Source organism: Antedon bifida, chromosome 3 (genome assembly GCF_963402885.1).
Source record: "Antedon bifida chromosome 3, ecAntBifi1.1, whole genome shotgun sequence".
Taxonomy (NCBI): Eukaryota; Metazoa; Echinodermata; class Crinoidea; order Comatulida; family Antedonidae; genus Antedon; species Antedon bifida.
Genome location: NC_136228.1, coordinates 17,577,056 through 17,603,153, shown reverse-complemented (window position 1 = coordinate 17,603,153; position 26,098 = coordinate 17,577,056). Strand labels below are relative to the sequence as shown.

At 31.0% G+C, this 26,098-nt stretch overlaps 1 protein-coding gene across 5 annotated transcripts in view; it reads left to right on the top strand.

The window, feature by feature from the left end:
* LOC144837872 (alpha-L-iduronidase-like) overlaps nt 1-26,098 on the top strand; it is an 87,023-nt gene that overhangs the window by 41,512 nt on the left and 19,413 nt on the right. For 2 of the 5 annotated variants that reach the window (XM_078693175.1, XM_078693174.1), the window contains exons 13-15: nt 640-765; nt 8,478-8,661; nt 20,257-21,335. In XM_078693175.1, coding sequence (XP_078549301.1) covers nt 640-765; nt 8,478-8,661; nt 20,257-20,363 — 417 coding nt within the window. In that variant the 3' untranslated portion in view covers nt 20,364-21,335. Of the gene's footprint in view, nt 1-639; nt 766-8,477; nt 8,662-20,256; nt 21,336-26,098 lie in introns of those variants that run through there. The other 3 variants (XR_013611561.1, XR_013611563.1, XR_013611562.1) reach the window with 3 other exon arrangements.

The following is a 26,098-nucleotide window of genomic DNA, read 5'->3' as shown; positions in this document are numbered from 1 at the left end:
ATTATTCTTAATGGTGACCTTAAAATCACCCCAATGATTGAGTGAATTCAGCATTTTGTTTGCGTACAGAACAAATGTAGACTTACAGAGGAGGTGTTATTACTAGCATCTTGATGTTACCCAAGAGTATTACTTACGTCAAGACAAAAATTAATAAAGTCCTATTCATGTAAACCATAATGCGCTGACCAGACTTCACACCTCATTAACAATTGTACATAAATGTTGCAGGCTTGGTTACCATTGAATATCATCATGATGTAATTAATGTGATTACGACATCTTATTAAAGTTGTTACTATTTTATATCTTTATTGCTTCGTCCTTGTGTAAATTTGTCTTATTTCTTACCTCATATTATGGCTATTTTATACCCAATAAAATTAATACTTGTTTCTCTTCTGATATTAAAGAATATTAGTTGTTATTACTTAATAAGTAATTGATTGGTCCCAAAAAGCAATACTTATAAGGATGGAATATACCTACATGGATGCAATAAACATTATTTTAAACCAAAAATGTATTTGTTATGAAGAGGCAAATAAAAGATGTTAATTAACCATGACATAAATATTTAAGTTATTACAAATTTACATTCGCTTTTATTTATTATGTGTTATTTTCTCACATTCATAGGAACCGGTCAGAATTGAAGGGCCAAAATCAGTGAAATCTAATCAAGCCATTTACAACTTTGTTCTCCAAAAACCAGGTGTTCTTTTACTTCATATGTGCAATAAAGCAACGTCATCTCCTGACCAGGTAAATAATAAAAGTAAGGTCTCTTGCTACTCTATCAAGAGCCTTCCTCTCTTTGAAACAAGTGTTCTGCTTCTCAAAAGTTTTGCTTTTCCAATGGTTTTTTTATCCAATGGTACAGCTTCTCCAATGGTTCTTTTTCTCCAATGGTTCTGCTTCTCCAATAGTTTTGCTTCTCCAAATGTTCAGCTTCTTCAAAAGTTCTGCTTCTCCAATAGTTCTGCTTCTCCAATAGTTTAGCTTCAAAAGTTCTGTTTTCTCCAATGGTTCTGTGTCTCCAATGGTTCTGTTTCTTCAAAAGTTCTGCTTTTCCAATAGTTCTGCTTCTTCAGTGATTATGCTTCTCCAATTGTTCTGCTTCTCCATTTCAAGCTGTCTTCTCTTCTTAAGCCCTAGTTAAAAGAATGTTATGATACTTTTATAGATATGAATAATGTTAATTTTTTCTACAACATGTTTATATTTTATTCCACAATATTTTTACACAATTAAAAAAGTACTTCTCATTCTGTATAATATTTTCACCCTTTTGGTTTGAAATAATCAATTAAAAATAGATCAACAACGAAATTAAACACTCGTTTGGCTACTTTATTCTTGTAAGTGTCGGACAATAGCTTTTATAGATGTAGATTAGGTGAGATAAGTGTATCATTATCTGTAACAATTACACATGGAAGTGGAGCAGAGATAAATAATGTGTAAATAAGAGTAAGTGAGTCGTGCCTTCAGGGCCAAGTGCACTTGCCATAATAACAATTTATAGACTTGCTCACTTTGACATATTGCGAACAATCGTTTGGATACGTTACAAAAGCTACTGTACAGCTTCGATCTTCATTGTAGAAGATAGGATAATAAATGCATGTTCTCTTAAATTTAACACACTCAAGTATTTTATTGAATACTATCATAAGTGCCTTTCTTTTTCTCTATTTTTCATTCTATGCTTTGAATTTTATTTGAATGGATTATTTTTGAATTTCTATATCAATTATTCTAATGAATGTTTACAATTGACATTTTGCTGTTGTAAGGTAAATATTGACATGCATGTAGTAAACTATGAAATGATTTAAACTTAATGTTTTATGCCCACTTAAGATATTAAGTTGGTTTACTACTTCATCATTTTAATTTCTGAAATTTCATATTATTTTAAAATTATTTTAATTTGAAATCTAGTCATGGCTACATCTTTCCAACTATAAATTCATTCTTTTGCCGTGCATGACGTTATCCCATCCGAAGGATGAGGAAATATAAATTATCTTCCCTAAGGACATGATTACATATAAGCAGGTCTCAATTAATGTCTGCCTTATTCCGTATATAGCGCCATCTATCTCTCAACAAAATTATAATATATTATATTATTATTACTGCCTTTCCGCTGAAAAGTCTGCCAACATTTCCGCTTGGGCTGCTCAGTAAATCTCTTTTACTAGTTTCTTCCAGTCTGATCTTTCATTGGCTAGTTCTTTAAGTTGTTTCATGTCTTTCTTGGTTTTCAATTGTCCGAGATACTTAATGTCTGTATTATGCTTATAAAGGGTGAGTAGGTCGTTGCTGAGAGTTATTGGTAGGGTGGTTCTCGGTCTTCCTCGAAATTTTATATTGGTAGTGTTGCTGAAATAATAGCTTATTGCTGTGTTGGCTGGTGTACATGGGTCTTGTCTAAGTATGTGACCCAATAGTCTCCATCTTGCATCGACTATTTCTAATGAAATCGGTTTTGTTCCTGTCCTTCTGTATAAATTTATGTTCGATATCCTGTCTGGGAACCTGATACCTATGATTTTGCGAAGTTGCTGTCTGTGAAATGTGTCGAGTTTATGTGCTTCTTCTTCTTCTAATGTGAAATTAAAATGATTTAGTGGAGTTATTTATAATTAAAATATGAACAAGTGAAAACATTTACCTTCATGTTCAACTACACAAGAATAACATTATAATTACTTGTAACATTTAATGATTTATATACCCAATCTAATGGCATAATTAATCTTTATTAGACAATATCCTGTGGGCTAAACTCATAAATTATATTGTTTAAATTTATAAGTTAATCCTACTATGGTAAGCCTTCAAAATCCCTTCCAAATCCCTGCTAATTCCCTAAATCAATTTTTACCAAATGACATATTATAGACTTTAAAAAACATAGAAAAAAAATATCTTATGTTAAATCTTATAGGAATCTTTTAATCCATAGAGAGGATGAATATATGCTATAAATAACAATGTCATTTTCAAGTTGAATAGATTTAATTAATGAAATAAATCTAATAATATAATTTAGATGTAAATCTAATCATTGTAGTGGAGCTGTAGCTTGGTGGTTAACATGTTTGCCTTCCAATCCCAAGGTCCAGGGTTCAATCCTGACATAGTTCCAGGGTTCAATCCTGACATAGTTCCAGGGTTGTAACTCACGACTCTTTCAACTCCACTTCCTAAGCCTCAAATGAGACTTAGTTTATGAGCAAGAAGATAAATTATAAAATAGTTTATCCATCCTGTAATTGGCGAGTTACTCGCTGTTGAATGTGTATTTTTTTTTTTTTTTATTTATTTATTACGGTATATATAAAATTACAAAAACAATAGCACATAGCTAATAACGTTTGTATTACAATAAAAAATATTGAAATGAAATCTATAAAGACTACAATAATAAATTCGGAAAATACAATTACAAAATTTCACAATTATTCACTAAAATTTAAAATATTAAGAATCTGAAAATATATACAAAATTTTGGAAAATACAATTGCACTTTTATTTAAAAAAACGAAAAATTTACATTATAATATACTAAAACCTATCTGCACTGTTCTTTATTTGATTATTATTATTATCTTTTAGTATAGGTGGCAATATTGCACAATTATTCACTAAAATATTCACAACATTAAAAATCTACAAAAATATATTAAATTTCGGAAAATACAAATACAAAAAAGAAAATTTAAAAAAAAAAAAAAAAAAAAAATTTACAGTATATATTAATATTAAACGTTGTCTGCAGTGCTCTTCATTTGATTATTTTAGGCGGTAATATTGCACAATCATTCATTATATATTTGTTTTAATTTAATTTTTCACAAGAGGAATTTAATTTGTTTATAATATAGGGAATCGTTGAATTTTTATATCGGTTAGTTTTTATTTTAGGTAATGTAAATCTATTGGGGTTACGTAATCTAGATATATTAGGTCTTTCAGCAGGCAGCATATTACGATGTCTCTCTGACTTAAGGATACCTTCTCCAAATTTTAATGTTAATTTTTCTCTACGTTCAGCAAGGCTGGTAATTTTAAGTTGAGTAAGTGCCGTATCATAGCTCTCATAGTCCTGGCCAAGTATAATTTTGCACGCTCGCTTTTGCAACCTCTCAATTTCATTGGTCTGATGTTTTGTAATGCTAGAGTGCCAAACAACACATGCATACTCAGTCAGCGGTCGAATATAGAGTTGATAAATACTTAACATGTCACCAATAGGTGCACTATAGCCTCTCAATACATAAAGAAGAAACATTCTTCTACTTGCTCTAGAGATAATACTTTTGATTTGGATATCCCAACCTAAATTGTCTTGTAGCTCAAGACCTAATAATTTCATACTATGTACAGTATCAATTTTTTCACCACTTATAGTAAATTGAGGGTAGTTTATTTGGGATTTCATAAAATTTATATTAATAACATGGCACTTCGAAGGCTTGGGTAGCATGTCATTTTGTTTACACCAACAACTCAAGGAATCTAAATGAGATTGAAGTTCTGATGCTGTACTATTATTTTTTATATTAATTATTTCTCCCAGTGTTAGATCATCCACAAATTTCCAACGATTATCAGTGGTGTTACCCGCATCATTCACCATAACAGTAAATATGCTGGGTCCCAGTTTGGTACCCTGGGGGACCCCACACGTTATAGTTCTTAGTCCAGAACAATGTCCCTTAAATTTCACACACTGGGTGCGATTCATCAGAAAACTGCCTATCGTTGGAATTATCGACGGTCTAACACCAGATTCTATCATCTTTGAAATAGCAACATTATGGTTTATCCTATCAAACGCAGTTGTGAAATCAACTGTACATAATGTGGCGTAGGTCCCTGGCACATCAATATTGGATATAACCGTATTCAACATATCTACTAAGTAATGTGTTGTACTAGTTCCTCTCACGTTACCATACTGTTTACAATCCAATACTGGTTCGAAATCCGTTTTTAACCATCCCGCTAGGAATGATTCAAATACTCTACCCAATATTTTAGTTAGTGAAATAGGTCGTAATTGGCCAACCATTGTCGGTTTTTTAACTTTAGGTACTGGTACAATTGAAGCGGTCTTCCACACAGTTGGAAACACTCCTTCGTTTAGACAGGTATTAAAGATTAAAAACAGGGGTTGTGCTATTTCAAAAGAAAACAGCTTAATGAGTTTCACCGGAATATCATCTGGGTGGCCAGATTTATTGGAGTTTAATTTGTTTAAACTCTTCCAAATTTCTCCATGGTATATTTTGGGGGGTGGTTTTGTAGGCAAGTACGAGGGAAGTGTTTCCAATCTGAGTGGTGGAAGCTGGCAACATACTCTTGAGAAATGTTCATTAATTTGTTCAGCCTGTTCTTCAACAGATTCACCATAATTATTTAATTTAACATTGTCTGACTTATTGTTATATCCTGTAATGTTTTTAATTTTTTTATTCCATGTATGATAAAAAAAGAAAAATTTAAAGTGAAAATATTAAAATAATAATGTTTTATTTATATGGTTTATATGATTATAAATTCAACTTACAAGTTTTGTTGTTAAATTTCCCATTATTTAAAACCTATTTTTCACAAGTTAATAAATTACATTTACATCAGACTTTGTATGTGTTGCAGTATGTTATTACAGATAGATTAACAGTTTCAGCAACAGCAATTTGTAGCACTTTGCCTGACCAATCAGAATCTTTCTATCCCCTTTACTAATTAATACATTTTTTTTTTATATACATATTTCGCATTTTTTTTATATAACTCATGTCTAAGCAACAACTAATTATAAAATTGGGAATTTTTTGTGAATTTCTCATTTTTGTGGCAATAACTTTAATTTATACAGCACACTTTATACTGTTTATTTTATTATGTACATACCAGTTATTATGACAACCTGTAAAATTAAATCTAGTAACAGTAATGATGTATTGAAACATTTATCAACTCTTATTAGGAAGATGACTTTAAAGATGTTTTCAGTGACTTAAAACAAGAACATCAGTGGCGTATCCAGTGGGGGGGCCCGGGCCGCCCCCCCCCCCCTGATTTCGTGTCCGTCGGCACATCATCGCGTCCGTCGGCAAAGAAAAAAATAAAGTTAGGCAAATAAGAATAAACTATTATTCTGACAATAATTGAACTGTAAACATAATTCTTTTGAGTCTTTGTTTATTTACATATCATATCATTCCTTTCAGATCAACTATTTTTTATTTTCATTACATCTAACCAAACACGTAAAAAATGTGGTTGAAATATCTTATCATCTAGCACGTACGTACGGCCGTACGCACTAGATTGTTTACTCAAAAGTCTTTGAACGGTCCGGTGACCTTACCCTATTCAACCTTGTTTTTGCAGTTGAGCCTCTCATGACCAGGGATTTGTATGTCTTCCTACGCCAAGATTATATAGTTCCACATGCTATGTGCTTTTTTCTCTAAGATATATTTATTATAAGTGCCAAAAACCTGGGTTTTTTTTCTCGATATGAGGCCTTTATTATTCAAATTTTTTAAAGAAAAAGCACACATACCATAAAAAATATCCATGTATTTCATTTTTGGAACAGAATATTCCGTGAGGCTCAACTACAAAACCACCATTTTGTGATATGATGTCATCGTAAGCCAATCAAAGCTGAGCTTTCTCGTGATTGGCATTGCTCACGGTTGAATGATTTTGGATTCTGGCTGATTTGATTGGTGGATGCGAATCACCTGCAGCGGAATGTTTTCTCTCGCGCGTGTACCATGAAGTCGATCATACAGTTTCTCCGATCGTTACTACACAAAGTTAGAGCAATGAATTTGTCCGAATTCCGTTAAGTAAACAACTTTATATATTTTATAAGCATTTCATAACATGTTTTATTGATATTTCCAATGGTGATATATAAAATAAATTACTAAAAAACTTAATTATATGCAATTATTTTAACCAAAAATGGCGTAGTTATTAGAATTGTCGACTGAGGCCGCAAATTGTTTTACTTCTTTCGTGGCTAAAAACGATAATTTTCGGCGATGTATTAGACCCTATATTTCGAAAACTACAAGTCAGATTTCCTAATTTTTTCTTTATTGCAATATGAATACAACATACTAACAGATAATGTTGGTTTGGTTTTAATTTTGCATCGTTATCCCATATAAGACAATATGACTATGCAATCCTAGAACATATATTGATCAGGTGTATGTACAGATAATGACACTAATTTTGTCAGCAAATTGGCAATTCCCGGCCCCACCGTAGGTTTATTTTGGTCCACAGTCCGAATCCAATCGTAGCTCTCCATGTGTTCCAACTGGCTGATTGAAATACATGTAGATAATGCACCGTCTTCCGGATGAAATGTGAAGTTGTTGGTCCCATGTGCTACAACATGCCATGCCAGTACGTTCTTCGAAATATAGTAGGGAATCATCTCCACCTCACATCATTTTATACCATTTTCCTCTCTCATAGGCATGATGGTTTTGTCTGTATGATTTTCAATTTCTATTTTAGCTTGATGATCCATGTGGATTTTGGTTGTCCTCTTGGTCATCTTACCTTTCTGTTTAATTGCAGGATCCTGTATACCTGCACCAAAGAGGTTCGAGCCTCTTTGGGGCAGGTATACATATCATTGTAATCTTACTTTTTTATACTGTATAGTATATAGCTCCAGTCTGTTTGATATATGGCTTGATATAGGTTTTATATTTTGTCAATCCATTTGATGTTTATAACATGTTGCTTATGATTGTTACCTACTAATCAATTCTATTAGACATGGCATTATCCTGTAATGACATTTTCAAAGTACAACTTTTTGAATTTGAATTTAATATTGATGCAGATGTGAACACACTATAACAACCATTTTAGATGTAGGCCTACAGGCGACATCATTTAGTGTTCTGGCTTTGTATCAGTCAGCTGTTCCTTCATTTATCTCTCATATTGCTTTTCTAAAGCTCTGTCTACACTATCAAACTAGTTTAACAAGAAAAGTGTGATGTGCGCAAATATGGTAGTGATACAGTATGTCCAAATATGGTAGTGATATGAAATCATCGTGTCCATACTGCATGGTCACATCATTTTTTTGTCCCCTAATAAGTCTACTCTTTTCTTGTTTTCAATTATCCAAAATGATGCTTAGTCTATCATTCTCATTCACAATTTCCTCTTTCATCCATTCCATCTTGTCCTTCGGTTAATTGTTATTGTTTAAATAACAATATTTTGATTTGCCTTCACTTTATTTTTTTGTAATACTAATTAAATAACTTGTTGTTCTGATCCAAAGAAAATAGTAGATAGAAGATATTTATTCTGTTATGAACTTAGAGCAGTCGATCCTTAGGTATCTGTCTTGAAGCAGATATGTTCAAATGATGTATAGTACTAATCAAATGTTATCATTTAGGTAACTGGTCTTAGAGCCTTGGTCATTGGTCCAGATGATGTTCTTCTGGTGTGGAAAGATTCTTGTGTGCTTTCCCGATGTTTAAAGACATATCAAGTTGAGAAGTCTGATTCCTCAGAAGGACCCTTCATGCAAGTTAACCAGTTTGATTTGATCTTCACAGCTTTTGTCTTTTCAAAAAAAGGTAAATTCAGTTTTTTTTTTTCTAGTCTACACACAAAAATCAGTTTATTATTACCATGAGAAAATTAGACATAATTTCAGTGAAGTAAGATACTTGAATCATTTGGGCAAGTTACATTGTTTAAATGGAGAATAGCTCACACCCATTAAATAAAAAATATGTAGTTAATAATTCAGTTAGAATCCGCCTTTTAAAATGTAATACTACGCAATGTAGGAAATCATTTGTCCACAACTCAATAGTTAGTCAATAGTTAAGTTTTTTATCCCTCTTGTAACCATGTACTTTACTAATTTTAGTCTTTTTATATATATATATATATTGTATTGATATTTATTACTGTTAAGTGTTATATTTTTCTGTATTGTGTGTGTGTAATATAAGCATCAAGGAAAACAATTTTTTTTTGTTCATGTTGTGGTCATGACAATAAAGTTTTATCTTATCTTATCTTAAATGTGTGTTAATTTGATGTTTCCTTACTAATAATTGGTATAAATGTGCAAAAATGTTCAAAAAACTGTTGAATGAAAGTAGAAATCATAGCAAACATATATACTGTATTACATTTGAAATGATGTCATGGCTAAACAACATTCAGCAATTGTCAAATTATTGGACTGAAAATGAAATGAAATCTTCACTTATAAAATGAAAATAGATTGCAAGGATATCAGTATCAGTTATTATTCACCTTAATAAAAGTTTCCTTGACATCTTTACTTTTCATTGAATTATTTTAAACATTTTTTTACTGCATTTTGAGTAATACCCTTTTCACATCTGCAAAATGTAACAACTTGTAACAAGTTGTAACCAGGTTTGCATAGTGTGAATACAATTTTGTGGAAAATCACACTGATGAGAGGCCTGTTTTTGTCCAGAGATGTTCCGAGTTGTTTCTGCGCACGTGTATTGCCCTGGTATCAAACTGACCAAGTATAGTAATCAAATAGTGCGCAACTACGCTTTCCTTCCGAGATTTCTCAGGGTTCGCGTATGCATGTATGAAAATGTGTAATAAATCAGGAAATCAAACCTGGTTTCCTCAAGTTGTTCAAAGTTATGCAGATGTGAAAAGGGTATAAGACTGCCCAAAACGTACCCACATGAGTTAGAGCTTCTGTACCTCACAACACTTTCCAGTAAAATCTTGTTTTCTGCCAACCTCAACCACAAAGAAATTATATGAAGGAGAAATATGGAATATATAGAATAATCTAAGCTTAATTTCTTATCCATCCTGTAATTGTCGAGTTGCTGGATGCGCATACAATAATAAAAAAAATGGTATACCTGTCACTACTGTTAAAGTCCAGTATTCATTCTAAACATAATATGAGTTGTTAGAAGTGTCTTGTCTGCCTTCTCATCCTTTTTTAATGTTGCCTCTTAGTTTTTGGTATTTTTTTTTATTTTTGGGGAAACTATTCTAAACAATAGTCATTATATTGAAGGTTTCTCAAACATTCACAATATAAAATAAACTAAATGAATTGTTTAGTATAACATTAATAATACTACTACAGTAAAAAGCTAGTAAATTATCAATTTTAAAAAACTCATTATAACATGATCTATAATGGTAATACTCAGTATTTTTATATGATTTTACATACCCATTTTGGTTATACTAGCGCACAGTGATAATGGATTGGATACGATTAAAATCAGTGAGAAGTTTACCACTGTGCGCTACTATTCTATTTTGCAATTAAATTATTACATTATTTTCTGCATAAACTGACGAAATACTCTTTAAAGATATTTTGAATGTGTTTTACAATAAAGAAGATTACATTGAAATGACCTGCTGTGATAGTATTGACATTTATTATTTTTCAATTATTTGTTTAAAAAATACTGAATAATAACAGGTTATTAAAATATTTTATTGACTGTGAAGCAAATTCAATTTATAGAAATTAATAGGCAGATGAACAATATTGCACTGAAATACAATGATGCAGTAAATAATCAATGAACTTTAAAATATATGTTGACTAAAAAATGAATAACAAACTTAATTTAAGCTTTACAAATAATTCAAAAATAAAAATTCTGACAAAAAAAATTACTTGGTAATCATTAAAAATAGAGATACAGTCAGACCTTAAAAGAGAAAAGTTATTATTAATATTCATTATTTCTGATATTGTATGTTGCTTACAGTTTTCAGAATTTTACACATTTCTGAAAACTTAAAAAATCTGTAAACAAATTTAAAAGTAACTAGGACATTTGCTACAGCAACAGGTGGATATTAGTATGATGAGGTTTTGAAACTGCATTATTGGAAAAGTCTGGTCTCAACAATAACTGATTTTCCAATTACAGACCTATATCAATCCTACCTTTTCTCTCAAAGTCTCTTGAAAGAATTGTTTCATTCCAGTTTTCCAATCATATCTTTGAATACAAACTATTTCTAGTTTCACAGTCAGCATACCATATGGGTCACAGTGTTGAAACTGCACTTATTTGATTGCACAATGGCATCATGCAAGCTCTTGATATGCTGACATCTTCTTGATTTTTCTAGTGCATTTGATAATGTTGACACGGTCTTAATAGATTGGTTTAGATCATACCTTTGTGATCGCCAGTTCTCCGTAACTATTCGGGAAACATCATCTCAGTATAAGCACTGTTTGGGGTGTTCCCCGAGGTTGTGTACTTGGGCTGTTCACTTTTTCTCTTGAATATTATAAAATCACATGTAGCGTTCCGTCAGCTTCCTCTAAACATTTATTGACAGTGCCATCTCTTCAGCACAAAACCAAAACATATGGTCAACGTGCCTCTTCCTTTCAAGCACACAGCGCCTTTGATAAATTTTTGAATTGGCGGTATATAAATTTCTGTTAATATTATTATTAATGGGGTATATCACATATCATATATCTCTTATGTACACAACTAAATACAATACCTCAACAAACTTTTAAATAACAACTACAAAATAATGTCACTGCATAAAAATGTATCATTCCTATTTTACTTTATTCTAAAGTGCCAGAGGATATTGGTATAGTGATTAATCTTTATGACTTGTTATTTTATAGAGAAAAAAACCAATGTAGTTGTTATTACAGCAAGATTGTGTCTAATTTGTGTGTCTTTTTGTACTACACTGTACATACAGTATTGTTCAAATGTTTTTGAAAAACATTCATTATAGCTTAGAAGCAACATTCTACATGATGTATACATGCTACCCTTGGGGAAAAGATTAATTTAATGTGAAGCTATTATTAACTGTGAGTAGAGCGATCCATATGCTGTATACATATAATATTACACCTGTCTAACTTACAATGTTGCACCTGCATTTTGTTACCAGTACAGTATAATGTTGGAATAGAAAAAAAGGAGTTTTTAGTATCAGAGCAAGGTATGGTACACTACTGTATCACCAGTTTACATTGTAATAATAAATGTAAATTAATTTTATGATTGATCTGGCTGTTGACATGAATGTTCGATAATCCAGTGTAGGAATCCGGCTCCTTTTATTCTATTATATGTTAATCCTGCATTTAATGTCTATGAATATCATGATTATAAACATGCTATAATACTTGCTAAAAATGTTTTGTTTGTCTGCTTTCTAAACTAAATTGTGAATCATGACGTGATCAACAGCAACAAATAATGATATATTCAAAATACAATAGAACCAAGCAAAATGTCCCCTTTAAATTAGGTGTTGGTCTTGGAATATATATTGATTGTTTGACAGGAAAGTGTCCCCTTAATAGGAGTCTCTTCTGAATAGAGGTTCTACTCAGCTATAAAGTTGTATTTACACCTAAATAAATTCATGTCATTTGATTGAACGATTGTGGGTCATATGGCATGCAATAGTATACAAATAATGAATGTTTATGAGTGTAATGGTACAAATAATGGCATGAGGTGAATGATGAAAGGTTATATTTCAACGAGGCGACAGCCGAGTTGATAAATAACCTTTCATCATTCACCAAATGCCATTATTTGTACCATTTCACGAATATAAAACATTCATTATTTGTTTTATATAACATCTAAATAGATTCCAGTCATTTGAATCAAATAAAAGGTAGGCCTAGCCAAGGCCTGCATTTGATTTACATTGATTAAAACAGTAACATTTGGTTTTCAATAATTATATTCAATATTATTATTTATATGGATTTTATAAACGCACCTACTGTTAGTGTTAATTATGTCAACAAACGACCAAGTAATACTAGGCCTAGCAAGGCTAAAACACGTATGCCTAGCCTAATACTAACAGGTCTAGGCCTAATACTAGGCCTAGATAGGCCTAGGCTGAAAGACAGCAATACGAAATTTCGACAGGCAACTGGAAATCATCTATGCATAATTATGTTTTTTCCAACGATTCCACATCTTGTAGAGATGTTCCCATTAATTAATCAAAATCCTAAAAATGATCTAAATTTAAATGCCTTTTTGATCTAAATTAGTACATATATATCCCTCCAAAAATGTACTTCCATCGCCAAACCAGTCATAACAATAACATTCGCCACGAAAGTACAAAATAGGTGGCGCTGTATATAAAAAGCAATAGTATAAAAAAAATATATTTTCCAAACGTGAACATATTTTTTTTCCATACAGGAAAAAAAGTACTATTAAACGATCGTTTAATGGTGCGTACAATTGCACGCCATTGAATTTATTTAGGTGTTATATAATATACAAATAATGAATGTTTATGATTGTAATGGTACAAATAATGACATGAGGTGAATGATGAAAGGTTATATTTCAACAAGGCGAAGCCTAGTTGTTATATAACCTTTAATAATTAAATAATAATAATTTTTATCTAATTTTAACAATTTTTAGCCTCTTAACTTTTTGTGTGTGTTTTTGTAAATTGTAAACAAAAAAAACATTCATTATTTGTTTTTTAACATCTAAATAGATTCCTGTCATTTGAATAAATAAAAGGTAGGCCTAGCCTAATGCCTACATTTGATTCACACTGATTAAAACAGTAACATTTGGTTTTTAATAATATATTAAATTTTATATTTATATGGATTTTATAAACAAAAATCCTGTAGACAAATTTTACGATATTAATTTCCGTGTTTGAAAGGTTGAATGTAGTATTTTACTAAATCATAGTTACAGTTTATAATCAAAAGTCCTACGAGAATACACTCCAGGGAATAGTATAGGATATATAGTTGCAAGCATGATCAATTATCAACCATTTCTCTTTACTGATAACCCATAACACATAAAACTGCAATTTAAAATAAAATAAACTCTATTTACCAATGCCCAACAATGCCACTATAACATTATGAATTTATTATCCAAGATGCGTGACCGCATTTTAGCGTAATGCGTGTCATGACAGTGCATCAATTGCCTCATACCGTGTTAATTATTAATTAAACAAACGACAAAACAATCTTAGGCCTAGCAAGGCTAAAATGCCTAGGCCTAGCCTAATACTAACAGACCTATAGGCCTACTCCTAGCTAGGCTGAAAGGCAGCACCAAATACAAAACTTCGACAGGCAACTAAAACTCATCGAGGCTAATTATGTTTTTTATCTTTTTGTGTAAGAACAAATCTGAACAAAGTATCCAACAGCGCCGCCTATTTTTAAACAATAACAAACATCTTTTACTACACCAAAGAGTTTTGATTGCAAAGTGTTAGAATGCAGTGTTGTCACGGTTGTTACCCAAATGGTGATTGGTTTCCATGCGTTGATGTTCGTAACATTTTAAAGTGCTTATGGCACCCTTGACTTTATTATTGATAACTGTTGTTTGTACATACACTACTGTAATGTAGCCTGACAGCTATTCTTGATATTTGGTATTGAATGAAGCATACATCTTGATTAAATGTCCTAGATTAATTTATAATCTATTTTCATCAACTTTTCTGAATTCTAAAATGGAAAAAGATAGATAGTGCTCATGAACTTTATTATTAAATGCCTCCTAACCACAATTTGTGAATGTTATTAGAAATGTAACAGTAACTTTAAGTGGATTTTTTAGATACTATGGCAATGTCTGTGTAATTTGAAATGAATATTGAATGCATACCCTACAGGAAAGCCTCATAATCATAGCATAATTGGAGACATATCTCTAGAGGTGGTCGGTATGAGGCAATTGATGCGCTGTCATGACACGCATTACGCTAAAATGCGGTCACGCATCTTGGATAATAAATTCATAATGTTCCAGTGGCATTGTTGGGCATTGGTAAAGAGTTTATTTTATTTTAAATTGCAGTTTTATGTGTTATGGGTTATATCAGTAGAGAAAAATGGTTGATAATTGATCATGCTTGCAACTATCCTATACTATTCCCTGGAGTGTATTCTCGTAGGACTTTTGATTATAAACTGTAACTATGATTTAGTAAAACACTACATTCAACCTTTCAAACACGGAAATTAATATCGTAAAATTTGTCTACAGGATTTTCGTTTTTCCGTTATCGTCATTATCATCCAATTATGTACAATACAAATAATATTTGCAAGGGTTGAAAGATGGTCTGGTCAATTCAACTTGCCTCTATCTATGTTAAATAGATCAGTCCAAAAATATTCTCTACATTTAAAGAAAACAAAACAGTTATTCATTATGTGGATTGTAACCCTTCGATTGTGACCATATTTTAAACAAATAAAATTTCGTATAAGCACTTTAACAAAAACATTGATGAAAATTACAGTTCGTTAATTAAGTTCTTCAACCTGGAAGATGTTAAAATGAGAATCAGAGACTGAGAAGAGAGTGTTTAAATGGATATTTCTCTTAATAATATTCACATTTTGGTTGTAGCCTTTGCTACTTTAATAGATGCAAACTATAGATATATGAATTTAGAACAATTAACAGAGCTTAATATAATTAGAATTTCACATTAAACTGTTTTGTTGGTCGTACTTTATGTCTCTTGCCTTGGGCATACCAATACAAACCATCTTAATTTATTTTGTTTATATCTTCTGTAGGATATAATAGTCTGTTCACCTCGTTCAATCTAGTTCAAACAAGATAATGCTGATATATAGTTCATATAATGAAATAAGATATGGTTAGTAAGAAATGGAAAAAAATATGAAAATATGTATCAAATTTGTTACTTTATTTATGTATTCATCCTCTTGAATATGTAAGAAAGGTAAAAATTCACTATAAATCAAATACAAAAGAATATTGCATGACAACCAAAGTTAGGATCATAATGATATTGAATTTTTATGAGTTGAAAGATTGCTCTGCACAATTGAATAGAACAATCAGGTTTCCAACGATGAAAATATTCTCCTCATTCAACAAATACAAATTAAAAATAAATTTGAAAAAACATTCACTGTTCTAAATAAATGAATTAATCTGATTAACCTGCTACGTTCTCAATCAAATGTTGAATGCTATGCCATGCAAAAGTTAGACAGCATGAGCAGAGAAGGTGGCGCACTCTACAGGTGGCGTGCAATATTCAAACCTACTCATATTTTAACATTGAAAATAAAAATCTGTTGATGCATAATACATTTCTGAAATGGGAGAAAATAATACAAAATCAACTAATCAAATGGTTATACTGTAAATGCCAATATTCAAAACTTGTGAACAATAAAAATAATATCTGAAATCACAAACATTTTTTTTTAATCTTAAGATTTGAATATTTAATACTCTAGAGTTTTGAAACTTTAGTAAAAGTAGTTTTTGTATTTTTCTTTAAAATAGCAAATGCGTTTAAGTGCTTTGCTTAACAGATGTTTTAGCATCATAATAAATAGCCAAAAATACATTTTTCTGCCTACTATTTCAGTCGATACTAACAGTATTTTGTCATCAGTCATACTAATGTCATTTGTTTTCTTTCTCCACCTCTCTTTATTTCTATTTTTCCTCACTCATACCCTTTTCTAGAATTTATGTTGCCTTTTTAAAATTCTTTCCATATTAGTATTTAAAGTCATTTTGTTATCCCATATGGATGCGTGCAACAATATTGTGTAACTAATAAACATAAAAACACTACCTAAGTGGGGGAAAATGGGGAATTTTGAATCCAAGGAGGCAGATGGATGGAATGCAGTATTTAAATTTTCCCAGTACAATTCCAGTCATTCATAATGTATGAGTACATATTAATAACATATGGCAAGGAGCCCTTTTCTGGGCAAATGATATTGTGCTATTAGCTGAAAATGAGCAACAAATGACTCACATGTTACAGCTAACTGCAAAATTTGCCATTGATTGGAAAATGCAATTTAACCCAACTAAATCAAATGTACTTGTTGTAGGTAAGAAAATAGATAAACAAAAGTGCTGTTGAATTACCACAAGAGTTTGTTCACCTTTATATTTCTAACTGTATCTCAACATGCGAGACAATTCGTGACAAGTACATGCAGAACAGATTAGTACGATTAGTCTGTGTATTTCTTCAGTCCTCTCGGAATACCCCTTGTGCTACTCTTTATGGGGAACTTGGGTGGTCAAAAATCTCATATATTCAAAATGTAAATAGAATTAATTATATGGAAAGAATTTTAAAGATGGAAGACGAACGTTGGCCTAGGATATCATTTAAAATTCCATTATGTGTTCAAAATATCATTGATAATTGTGGTACACATGATATTTTTTCTGATATTCAAAATGGTAATGATAACTTTGATGCCAACTGGGCTTCCAATACAAAATTAATTATGAAAGATCTAGCTCTCTCGCATTGGGTTGAAGACGGTAAATGTAAAACGTCAATTGAATATTATATGCATAAAAAATGAACCAAAACTTGAACAGTATCTACTTGATAAAATTGACTTTGAAGGAGCATCGTTAAAATTTAAGCTGCGATCAAACACCCTTCCCCTTGAAAGAAAAACATCTAAATGGTCAAATGACCCTAATGCTAATGGCTGTTGTAAATTGAAACAGAAATGAAGAAACCATTATGCACTTTCTCTTAACATGTACCACTCTAGAAGAAGAGAGCAAAAATCAAATTGCTAAATTCCAACAAGAACTTTTGGAATGTAATCTTTTTTATTTTTATGACTATTTTCAAAATGTAGATTTATTCAACAAAACCCTCCTTATTCTAGGCAATGACCATGATTTGATAACATTATTAAGTCTTTAATCGACAAATTCTGTAAATCATTGGCTAAATCTTTATGGAAGAAACGTTGTGCTCTTTTAAACTATGTTAATGCTGTTGTGTTAGGAATTGCTTTTCAACTTTTGTGTGTCATTTTGATTTCTGTTAATGTTAGTTAATGTTGATACGTTTTTAAGTATCTTTGTCTTTTTTAATTTTGTTATGCCTTAGTGTTGAGTTTACACACACTGTTATACTCTTTATTTTGATTCATACCATGAAATTAATTTTATTATTTATTTTGTGTGTGTCTAAACATTTTTATTTATTTTGATTCTTCTTAAGTTTGTTTTATTTATTTTATTTATTTTTGTTATGTACAAACTCTCTATCTTATAAAATATCTTGCTAGAAGCTAAGATTGTCTTGAGGATCCCAAAAATACATACAGTACAAAGCAAACTGGATGATTGACAGTTATATATGTCTTAATATTTACATGTTCTAACATGTAAATAAAGTATGTTAATTATTTTTTTCAGTCTTTTCTAGATTAAATTAGCATTGATATTAAATTTCTTTAATACAAGTTCTTTTTTTTCAAAACCCTTTAACTAAACGATAACTATCCATGGTATTATAATACTTGTGTACTAGTTTATATAAGGTATGACGGACACTTGAAGTCCAATGAGAATGTAATAAGGCTGTTGATATACACAACAATTGTCTACAACTGCGAATTCCATCAATCATGGATTAAATAAAGCACAAACATTGCCGGCTCCTTTCTACAATTGGTTTATAACAAATGTATTTTATGATTACAGATTCTTATTCTGTTGATATAAATCATAAACTAGGAGCATTGTGCTGCGTACTCGCATGTAAACAATGTTTTGATTACCTTCTCTTCGTGTTTTGTATATCAAAGGCTTAAAATACACTTAATCAAATTGTAATATTAACTTGCAATAGATATTAATAATGTATTAATAATATGTATTAATTCTGTTTGATCACATGGTTTTAAATATATTCTATTTACATATGAAGAGAATATATCTTGTCATATGGAATATTAGTTATTAGTATTGAAATAAAGATTTAATTTTAATTTTAAAAACAGTATTGTTTGTAACACTTTAAACACACTAAACACACTATCAAGTTGGTTTTAAAAGTGTGGGTTTATTCCACTCCTTATCATGTAATTAAAGAGGTGAAGAAGTGAAAAAAAATAAATTGCATCAGAATTAAAAAAGATAAGAAAGAGTGGAACCAATAATATATAATTCAAAACTTTCACGCCATAAATGAGTTTTTGATTGATCCGTTATACACACAGCAATGGAAATCTACAAATTACTTTTGTTATATTTTCATTATATCTACAATAATGTAGTCTTAATTACTTTTTGGTATACATTGTGGGATTTGCTTCTCATAATTAAAGGCATTCATTAATATATCTTGAATAATGACATAAAATATGAAAGATATCATATTACTTACAATAATTTAATGATATAATTAAAGCGTGCATATACCCTCTATTCATGTTATTTTTCATTAAAAGCACAAACATTCCTCATCTATCTCAATCTTGTGTAATATCCTGTATAAGTTTAATCACTGTAGACATCCGTAAACAACAAATACATAACTTTAGTCGAATGGTCTAATAAGGGATTATGGCAAAATGTTTCTACTGCAGTTACTGCAGTATCTACATTTTTTAATACTTAAATTTTATTTTTTTCGTTTCTACACCCCCACCTGGGATGTGGATTTACTGAATAAACAATGTGTATCCTTATTGCATTAACTTTAACATAATTTAACATTATCCCTAAATAAACGTGTAGCAGATTAAATGATAAATTATATAAAGATGAAATGTTGTTTTTCCATTATCTTGCCATCCTCCTACTCCTCCCTATTCCACATGCTGCACATTGCCAGATCCTGGTAATACATCCTAGACACCTTCGGTAAATTATTTAAAACAACAATAACACCTTCAGATTGTTGCCATGGATATAAAATGTTTGATAATGAACCATTCTAATTGCTGCACCTCATTGTTATTCATAAGAGCAGTTTTTTTTTCCAACCCGCAGACAATGCTACAGCATATCACATACATATTGTTTTGTTGCCTGACATATTTATTTAATATACACTCCACCCTTTCCTTTTCCAATTTTTTATACTCACAGTACAACCCTGATAATGAACAAAATGGAATAATGGGCTTATACGCCTACACAGATTAATCTTTATGTATTCAATTAATGTCTACCTTCCTCATCACTTTATCCCTACCACTTTAACTTCCTAGAATGTAGTTTTTTGCATTGTAATTCCTCCGTCCCCCCCCCCCCCCCCCCCCCCACCCAATTTCCAGAACTCTTATATGCACATTTCATTTTAATAACAATCAAATATTCATGTTCTTTCAGAATACATCCATGGCTACTACCGTGTTAGAGCTGTAGACTACTGGTCTAGAGCTGGTGAGTTCTCACTGCCAATCGAGGTTAAACAACAAAAGACTACAAGTACCTGAGCTATAGACCAATCAGCTGTGGATTTCTGGTATAGAGGTTAAACAACAGAAACAAACTGCGCTGAAGTTGCATGGTAAATCAACTCTTCATTAACTATTTATTTGAGGTAATTGTTGGATTTTTAAGTTTTAAAATGGTGATGAAGTCTTTCACAGCAAGCAAATCAATATTTGTCAGTATGACCAAGTACATGGTATATGTTGTGAAAAAAAAAACCAATATAATTTATTTTGTAGTTTTTTCTTTGCATGCAACAGAATATGATTTCTATTCAAATGTAAGTGCTGCCTTCTTTGTTTTTGTTTGACTATATAAAATATAGCCAATTTATTAGAATTCACTAATACATAATTCATTCATTTAAATAATAGTTGATATAATTAATGCAATCAATACAATGTAAAGCTTTTAAACGATACAAAAACAACATATTGAATATTCCTAATTGTATTAATTCAAACAATAAATTGCCATTGTTGCCAGTTGTTCCATTATGCTACGATCTCCTCACTGAATCAAAGCATGTATGCACATTACTCTAAGAAATAAAATACATCGTATATTTCAACAATAACTATGTCATCATCAAGAATGACTTAAATGTGAACACTAAAAATATGTGAATGTAAATAATTCCGGTGTATATAATTACAGCTGGACATGAGCGTGGCTCACCGGTTAATAACTTAAACATAATTTGATTGCGAGCCGGAGTGAAGATTAGATATTACAGATTACGATATTGGTATTGGAGATGATTGTTAGTATGGCGAAGATGATCACTTTAGCTTCTACAACACGTAATCTAAGATTTCACATTGATTATTCCATGGTAAACAAGAAATATATTTTTTACAAAAAACGCTGCTTGACTTTTTGACGTAAGAGTTTAATAATTGTTCTTCCTCCATTACATGATGCTTTTATATTGATATATTTTTTTAATAAATTAAGAAACAAGGTCTAACAAACCACTTGTCTGCATACTTCTCAAAATTATCAGCAGATATGTTTTCATAGACTCTCTTCTCCCAGACGTGCTTTAGGATGTGTGCTTGCCCAGTTCAAGTTTACAAATTCCTATTTTTCAGCCTTAGTAAACTATACTTTCAGTGTGATACTGTTTTGTAATGCTTCTGTTATCTGGACTATAGCTGTCTAAAGGATTTAGTGCAGGAATTGTACTGAAAGAGTGGTAACCAGGAGACACATTACTGGTTCAAAAGATTATTTGACACTCTTGCCCTCTAAATGCTACTCTATTTATATAGGCTCCTGATAATCGCAAAATTAAAAAAAAATTCAATTTCAAGTCAGCTGTACTGCTGAGATTTGCCTTTAGCGAATTCAGAGAAATATTCTACCAAAGTGTCCGAATCCATTATGTATTCTTTCGAACACAAAAAACTTGTTCTTTTTGCAATCATTTATTAAATTTGTCATTAAAAACCTTTTTGCATACGTTCTGTTGATTTATTTGTTCTTTAATTCAAGATTACATTGCATGATGCATTTCTTTTATTTTTCATTATCAAAATCCAGACAGATTTATTAGTTTTTATAGGTTATATTTCACAGTTGACTTTCAAACAATACTATAAATAACAAAATACAATGCAATGCAATCACTGTACACTACACTATGGCAGATTTTTTTTTTCTCACGCAATGCTTGATTACTGCATCATATCCACACACGTTCAAGACAGTTTTTTTTCATTTTTAAACCAAAAAGGATGAATGAGGCATTAGAACGACCTAAAGTTTGTGACTAGCTGCGTTCGATATATTAGTATTATTATTTTGAAAACATGATGGATGATCTTACACGTGTATATTGCGTTTACACCAAGTTTACGATCAAATTAAAATATTTCTAATGTCTAATCTAAAAATAAAACAACAACTGTTCGTTTTATTTAATGTAATGACACAGTAGCTTGGTACTACTCAACTGGGTTCACGTCTAACCAAAAAAATGATGCAAATGGCTGGAAGTTGCCTCGATGGGATGCAATTATGTGAATACAAATGTTGTTTTTTTAAAAAAGGAATGACATTTTACAAAAGTACATACAAAATAGAATTGACTTGATTTGGCAACTTTAATATAAAGATTGCATAACATCCATAACATTGTTTTCAAAATACAGACAGAATACATTTCTTTATATTAATATTGATAAAGTATACACAATCAATACATTTGAATATTTTCAAAATCAGTAATCAGATTTTGTCTGTATTGGTAAGTCCCATCATCATCAATCAATTATTTTGACATGTCAGTGGTCACTTCAAAGCAGTATCTATTCAAATATAACTTATAGAATAAACTCACTGCTGTATTTTAATGTATTACTTTCTACTCAAATTGCAGATACGAAACGAAAGATTACTGTTGGTTTAGAACTTGATAAACTTAATTCTCTCTCTTTTTATTTATTTCCATCTTATACCCTTTTCACATCTTCATAAATAACAAGTTTAACCAGGTTTGATCTGATTTGTTACATGTTTTCAAAAACACAATGCGAACCTTTTGAAATCTCGGTATTTACAGTATTATGATTGGTCAGTTTAATACCAGAGCAACGCGTGCAGTAACAACTCAGGACATCTGTGGAACAAAAACAGGCCTCTCATTGGTGTGTTTTTCTCCCCTCTGAAATCTCTGGAGATTTTCCACAAAATTGTATTCACACTGCCAACCTGGTTACAACTTTGTTACAAGTTGTTACATTTGGTAGATGTGAAAAGGTATAAGATACACTCTTTTCCGTCTATTTGTCAAGATGCATTATTCATTTGTATTTGTGAAATATACTAATAACTATGATTTTGAATTGTTTTTGAAGTAGGTGACTCTACTTCATCTTAGACTATAAATGGAAACTTCTTTTGATTACCAATGCATATCATGCTGATGTATATAGTTTTAGATTAAATGTTTAAAGATGTATTGTCCCCCTGAACAAATTTTTACAATTTTTTGTTGTTGAATATGCCATTTTAATGTCACATAATAGTTATCCACTTTGAACAAAAATTGAATCGAAACAAAATTTATTGTAATTTAAAGCAAAAAATAGTCAGATTGGCTGCCAGCCAATGGGGTTTTGGTTCAATTTGACCATTTATTTTGTAATTTTATATGAGAAAACATTATTTTTGTTCATTTTGTTTTTATGGAAGGGATTAACTTTATCCCAACTACAAAATAACCTATTCAAAGTCTGATTTAATTAATCTTCATTTTTCATGTTTTTGGGGGACAATACATCTTTAACATTATTTTTTATATTTGTTAAATAATAATAATAATATCCTGGATTTATATAGCGACTAATGTTGTGAAACCTCTAAGCGCTGAAACCTTCTAGTGTTTACATCGCTGTTGGGTTTAAATGAATAAAATTAAATACTTTAGTATTTGTCAAGGAATACTGTAAGTTCCTCTCAACTAACTTCTTGAAATACAAGTCGAGAATTATCACACTGAATTCAACCCATATTTATTTGACCTCAAAGTACATTTAACAAGAAAATTGCTCTTTTCATGTTTATTGCTAGACTTGATTTCTTTTTCACTTTCCTGTGAAGGTTCATAGTTAATATAGAATACTGTCCACTATCAAGTCTACTCATTCCTACAACTATTAATATTTTCTGTCTGCTTCATCTTAACGGTAAATAAATTAGATGAATATTTAATCGTCAAAATCATGAATACTGTTTATTGCACAACAATCCTAATGATGAATACTAACGTAATTAGACCATTTACATTCAATCATATTCCCAAAGGAGCACAACATCGAACATTCCTTATAGCGTTTAGACGGCAAATAGGTACGCCAATTAAAATTGTTATTACCTGACAAGTTTTTTTTTCTGTCAGACGATCAATAGATTCCTAAACAATGTTTTGCTTGATTAGTGTAGGCTTTGGTTGCATTCATGTGTAACTTGTAGAAAACTATCGCATTTAATTTTGTCTGCTGTCCTGCATTACAGTCTGTATCCGATCATATCATAAAAGAAATCCAGCACACATACCATTAACACAGATACGTAGCAGGATCTCATCCTTATTGTATAAAAGCAGGTCTCTAACTCTCCTGATAATTTCTTGCCACAGTCTGCCGTCTTTGCTATGCTATTTTAGATTGTTTATTTAGTACATTCAATAATATGTTGATGATAATTTCGTAGGATTTTCAACTATAAACTTAAGCTCTGTCTACACTATCAACTTATGTGACAAAATATGTTATGTGCCTATGGACATGATGATGATTACTACCATATTTGGGCACACTTTGTTGGCAAACTAGTTTGATAATGTAGACAGAGCTTAATTAAAATAAGAATGTATGAATTTAAAAGGAAGAATGCATTGGGGGCAGGTCCAGAGGGTTTCGCTCTGCTTTGTTACAGCTAAAATAAAATTATGAACTACTTTTTTACAGACTATTAATATTATATGTTAGCGTTCCCCTGTTTGAAAGTTATGGGTCCACTTCACTCCTGATCATATACCCAAAAATGATTGGCGAGTCACTGTGGAGTTTGCCGTACAATTAGTGAGAAGAAAAAAACAAAGAAAACATCACATCTGATGGTACCTATCTGATTTCAATAAACGTGTACAATTAAAAACTAAAATATAAACTAGGCCACCACTCTAAAACTTAGGCTAGATTATTTACATTGACTATGATTATTTAAAAAAGAAATTTAATCTAAATTTGTATATTGTATATGAAGATATCTAAAAACTGAAATGTAATCTAAATGTTAAAACAAAATGAAAAGTAGAATGATAATAGTAACCCAGTTTTATTAAGTGTGTCAGAGATTCTGTATAACAGTCTGGTTAGAAAGCATGCTTTTTATCATCTGCAGTACCATTTTTTTTCTCTTTTTTTAACGGTAAGATGTTTTGTTAAGACTGTACGATGTAACTGGTTTTCTCCTTATCTGTTTTACTTTAACATTTAAAGGATCCAGCAAGATTGACTGGAATAAGTTTCTCCCAACTAGCATTAAAATGGCGTAAGAAACCAAACTGCCTAGTAGTCACAAGTCCAAACCATTAAAAACATTGCAATCAAAGGCTAACATGTTGGATTGATACAGTACAGTGAAATAAGTATAATATATCAGATATTTTTGTATTCAGATTGTTGGGCCTACAGTATCACTTGGGATTATCTACCTTGCTTAATTGTCCGGAATAGATTGCTTAGCTGGGAGAACGCTATCTATAGTATTATCTGTGAAACTTTCTACTTGGCAATATATACAATGTCACTATTCATGTTGAAATCCAAGAAAAGCTTCTGAAATCATTAATCGTTGTGTTTTATACTTGACTGGTGTTGCAATGATTCACTTGTTTGACTACACGCCATAGATTTTTTTTTCAACGTTCCTCCCACGCAGGTATATGATTTCATGTCGTTTGCGGATTGGTGTGAAATATCGTAGTTTTTAGTAACTAGGTATATTTTTTAATAGCTAAATACTTAATTTGCCAGTACTATCGATATATAATAAGGTTATCTAATATATTAGCATTCTTCTTTAGGATTGTAATTGTTTGTAACTACTGTGGAGTAAACTTTGCGTCAGGGTGTTGGGTAATTGGTCAGATGTTTTGCCCTACTACCAGGCTAGTGATCTGGAGGTCGTGGGGTCGAGTCCCACCCGAGAAGTACTTGCGTATTTT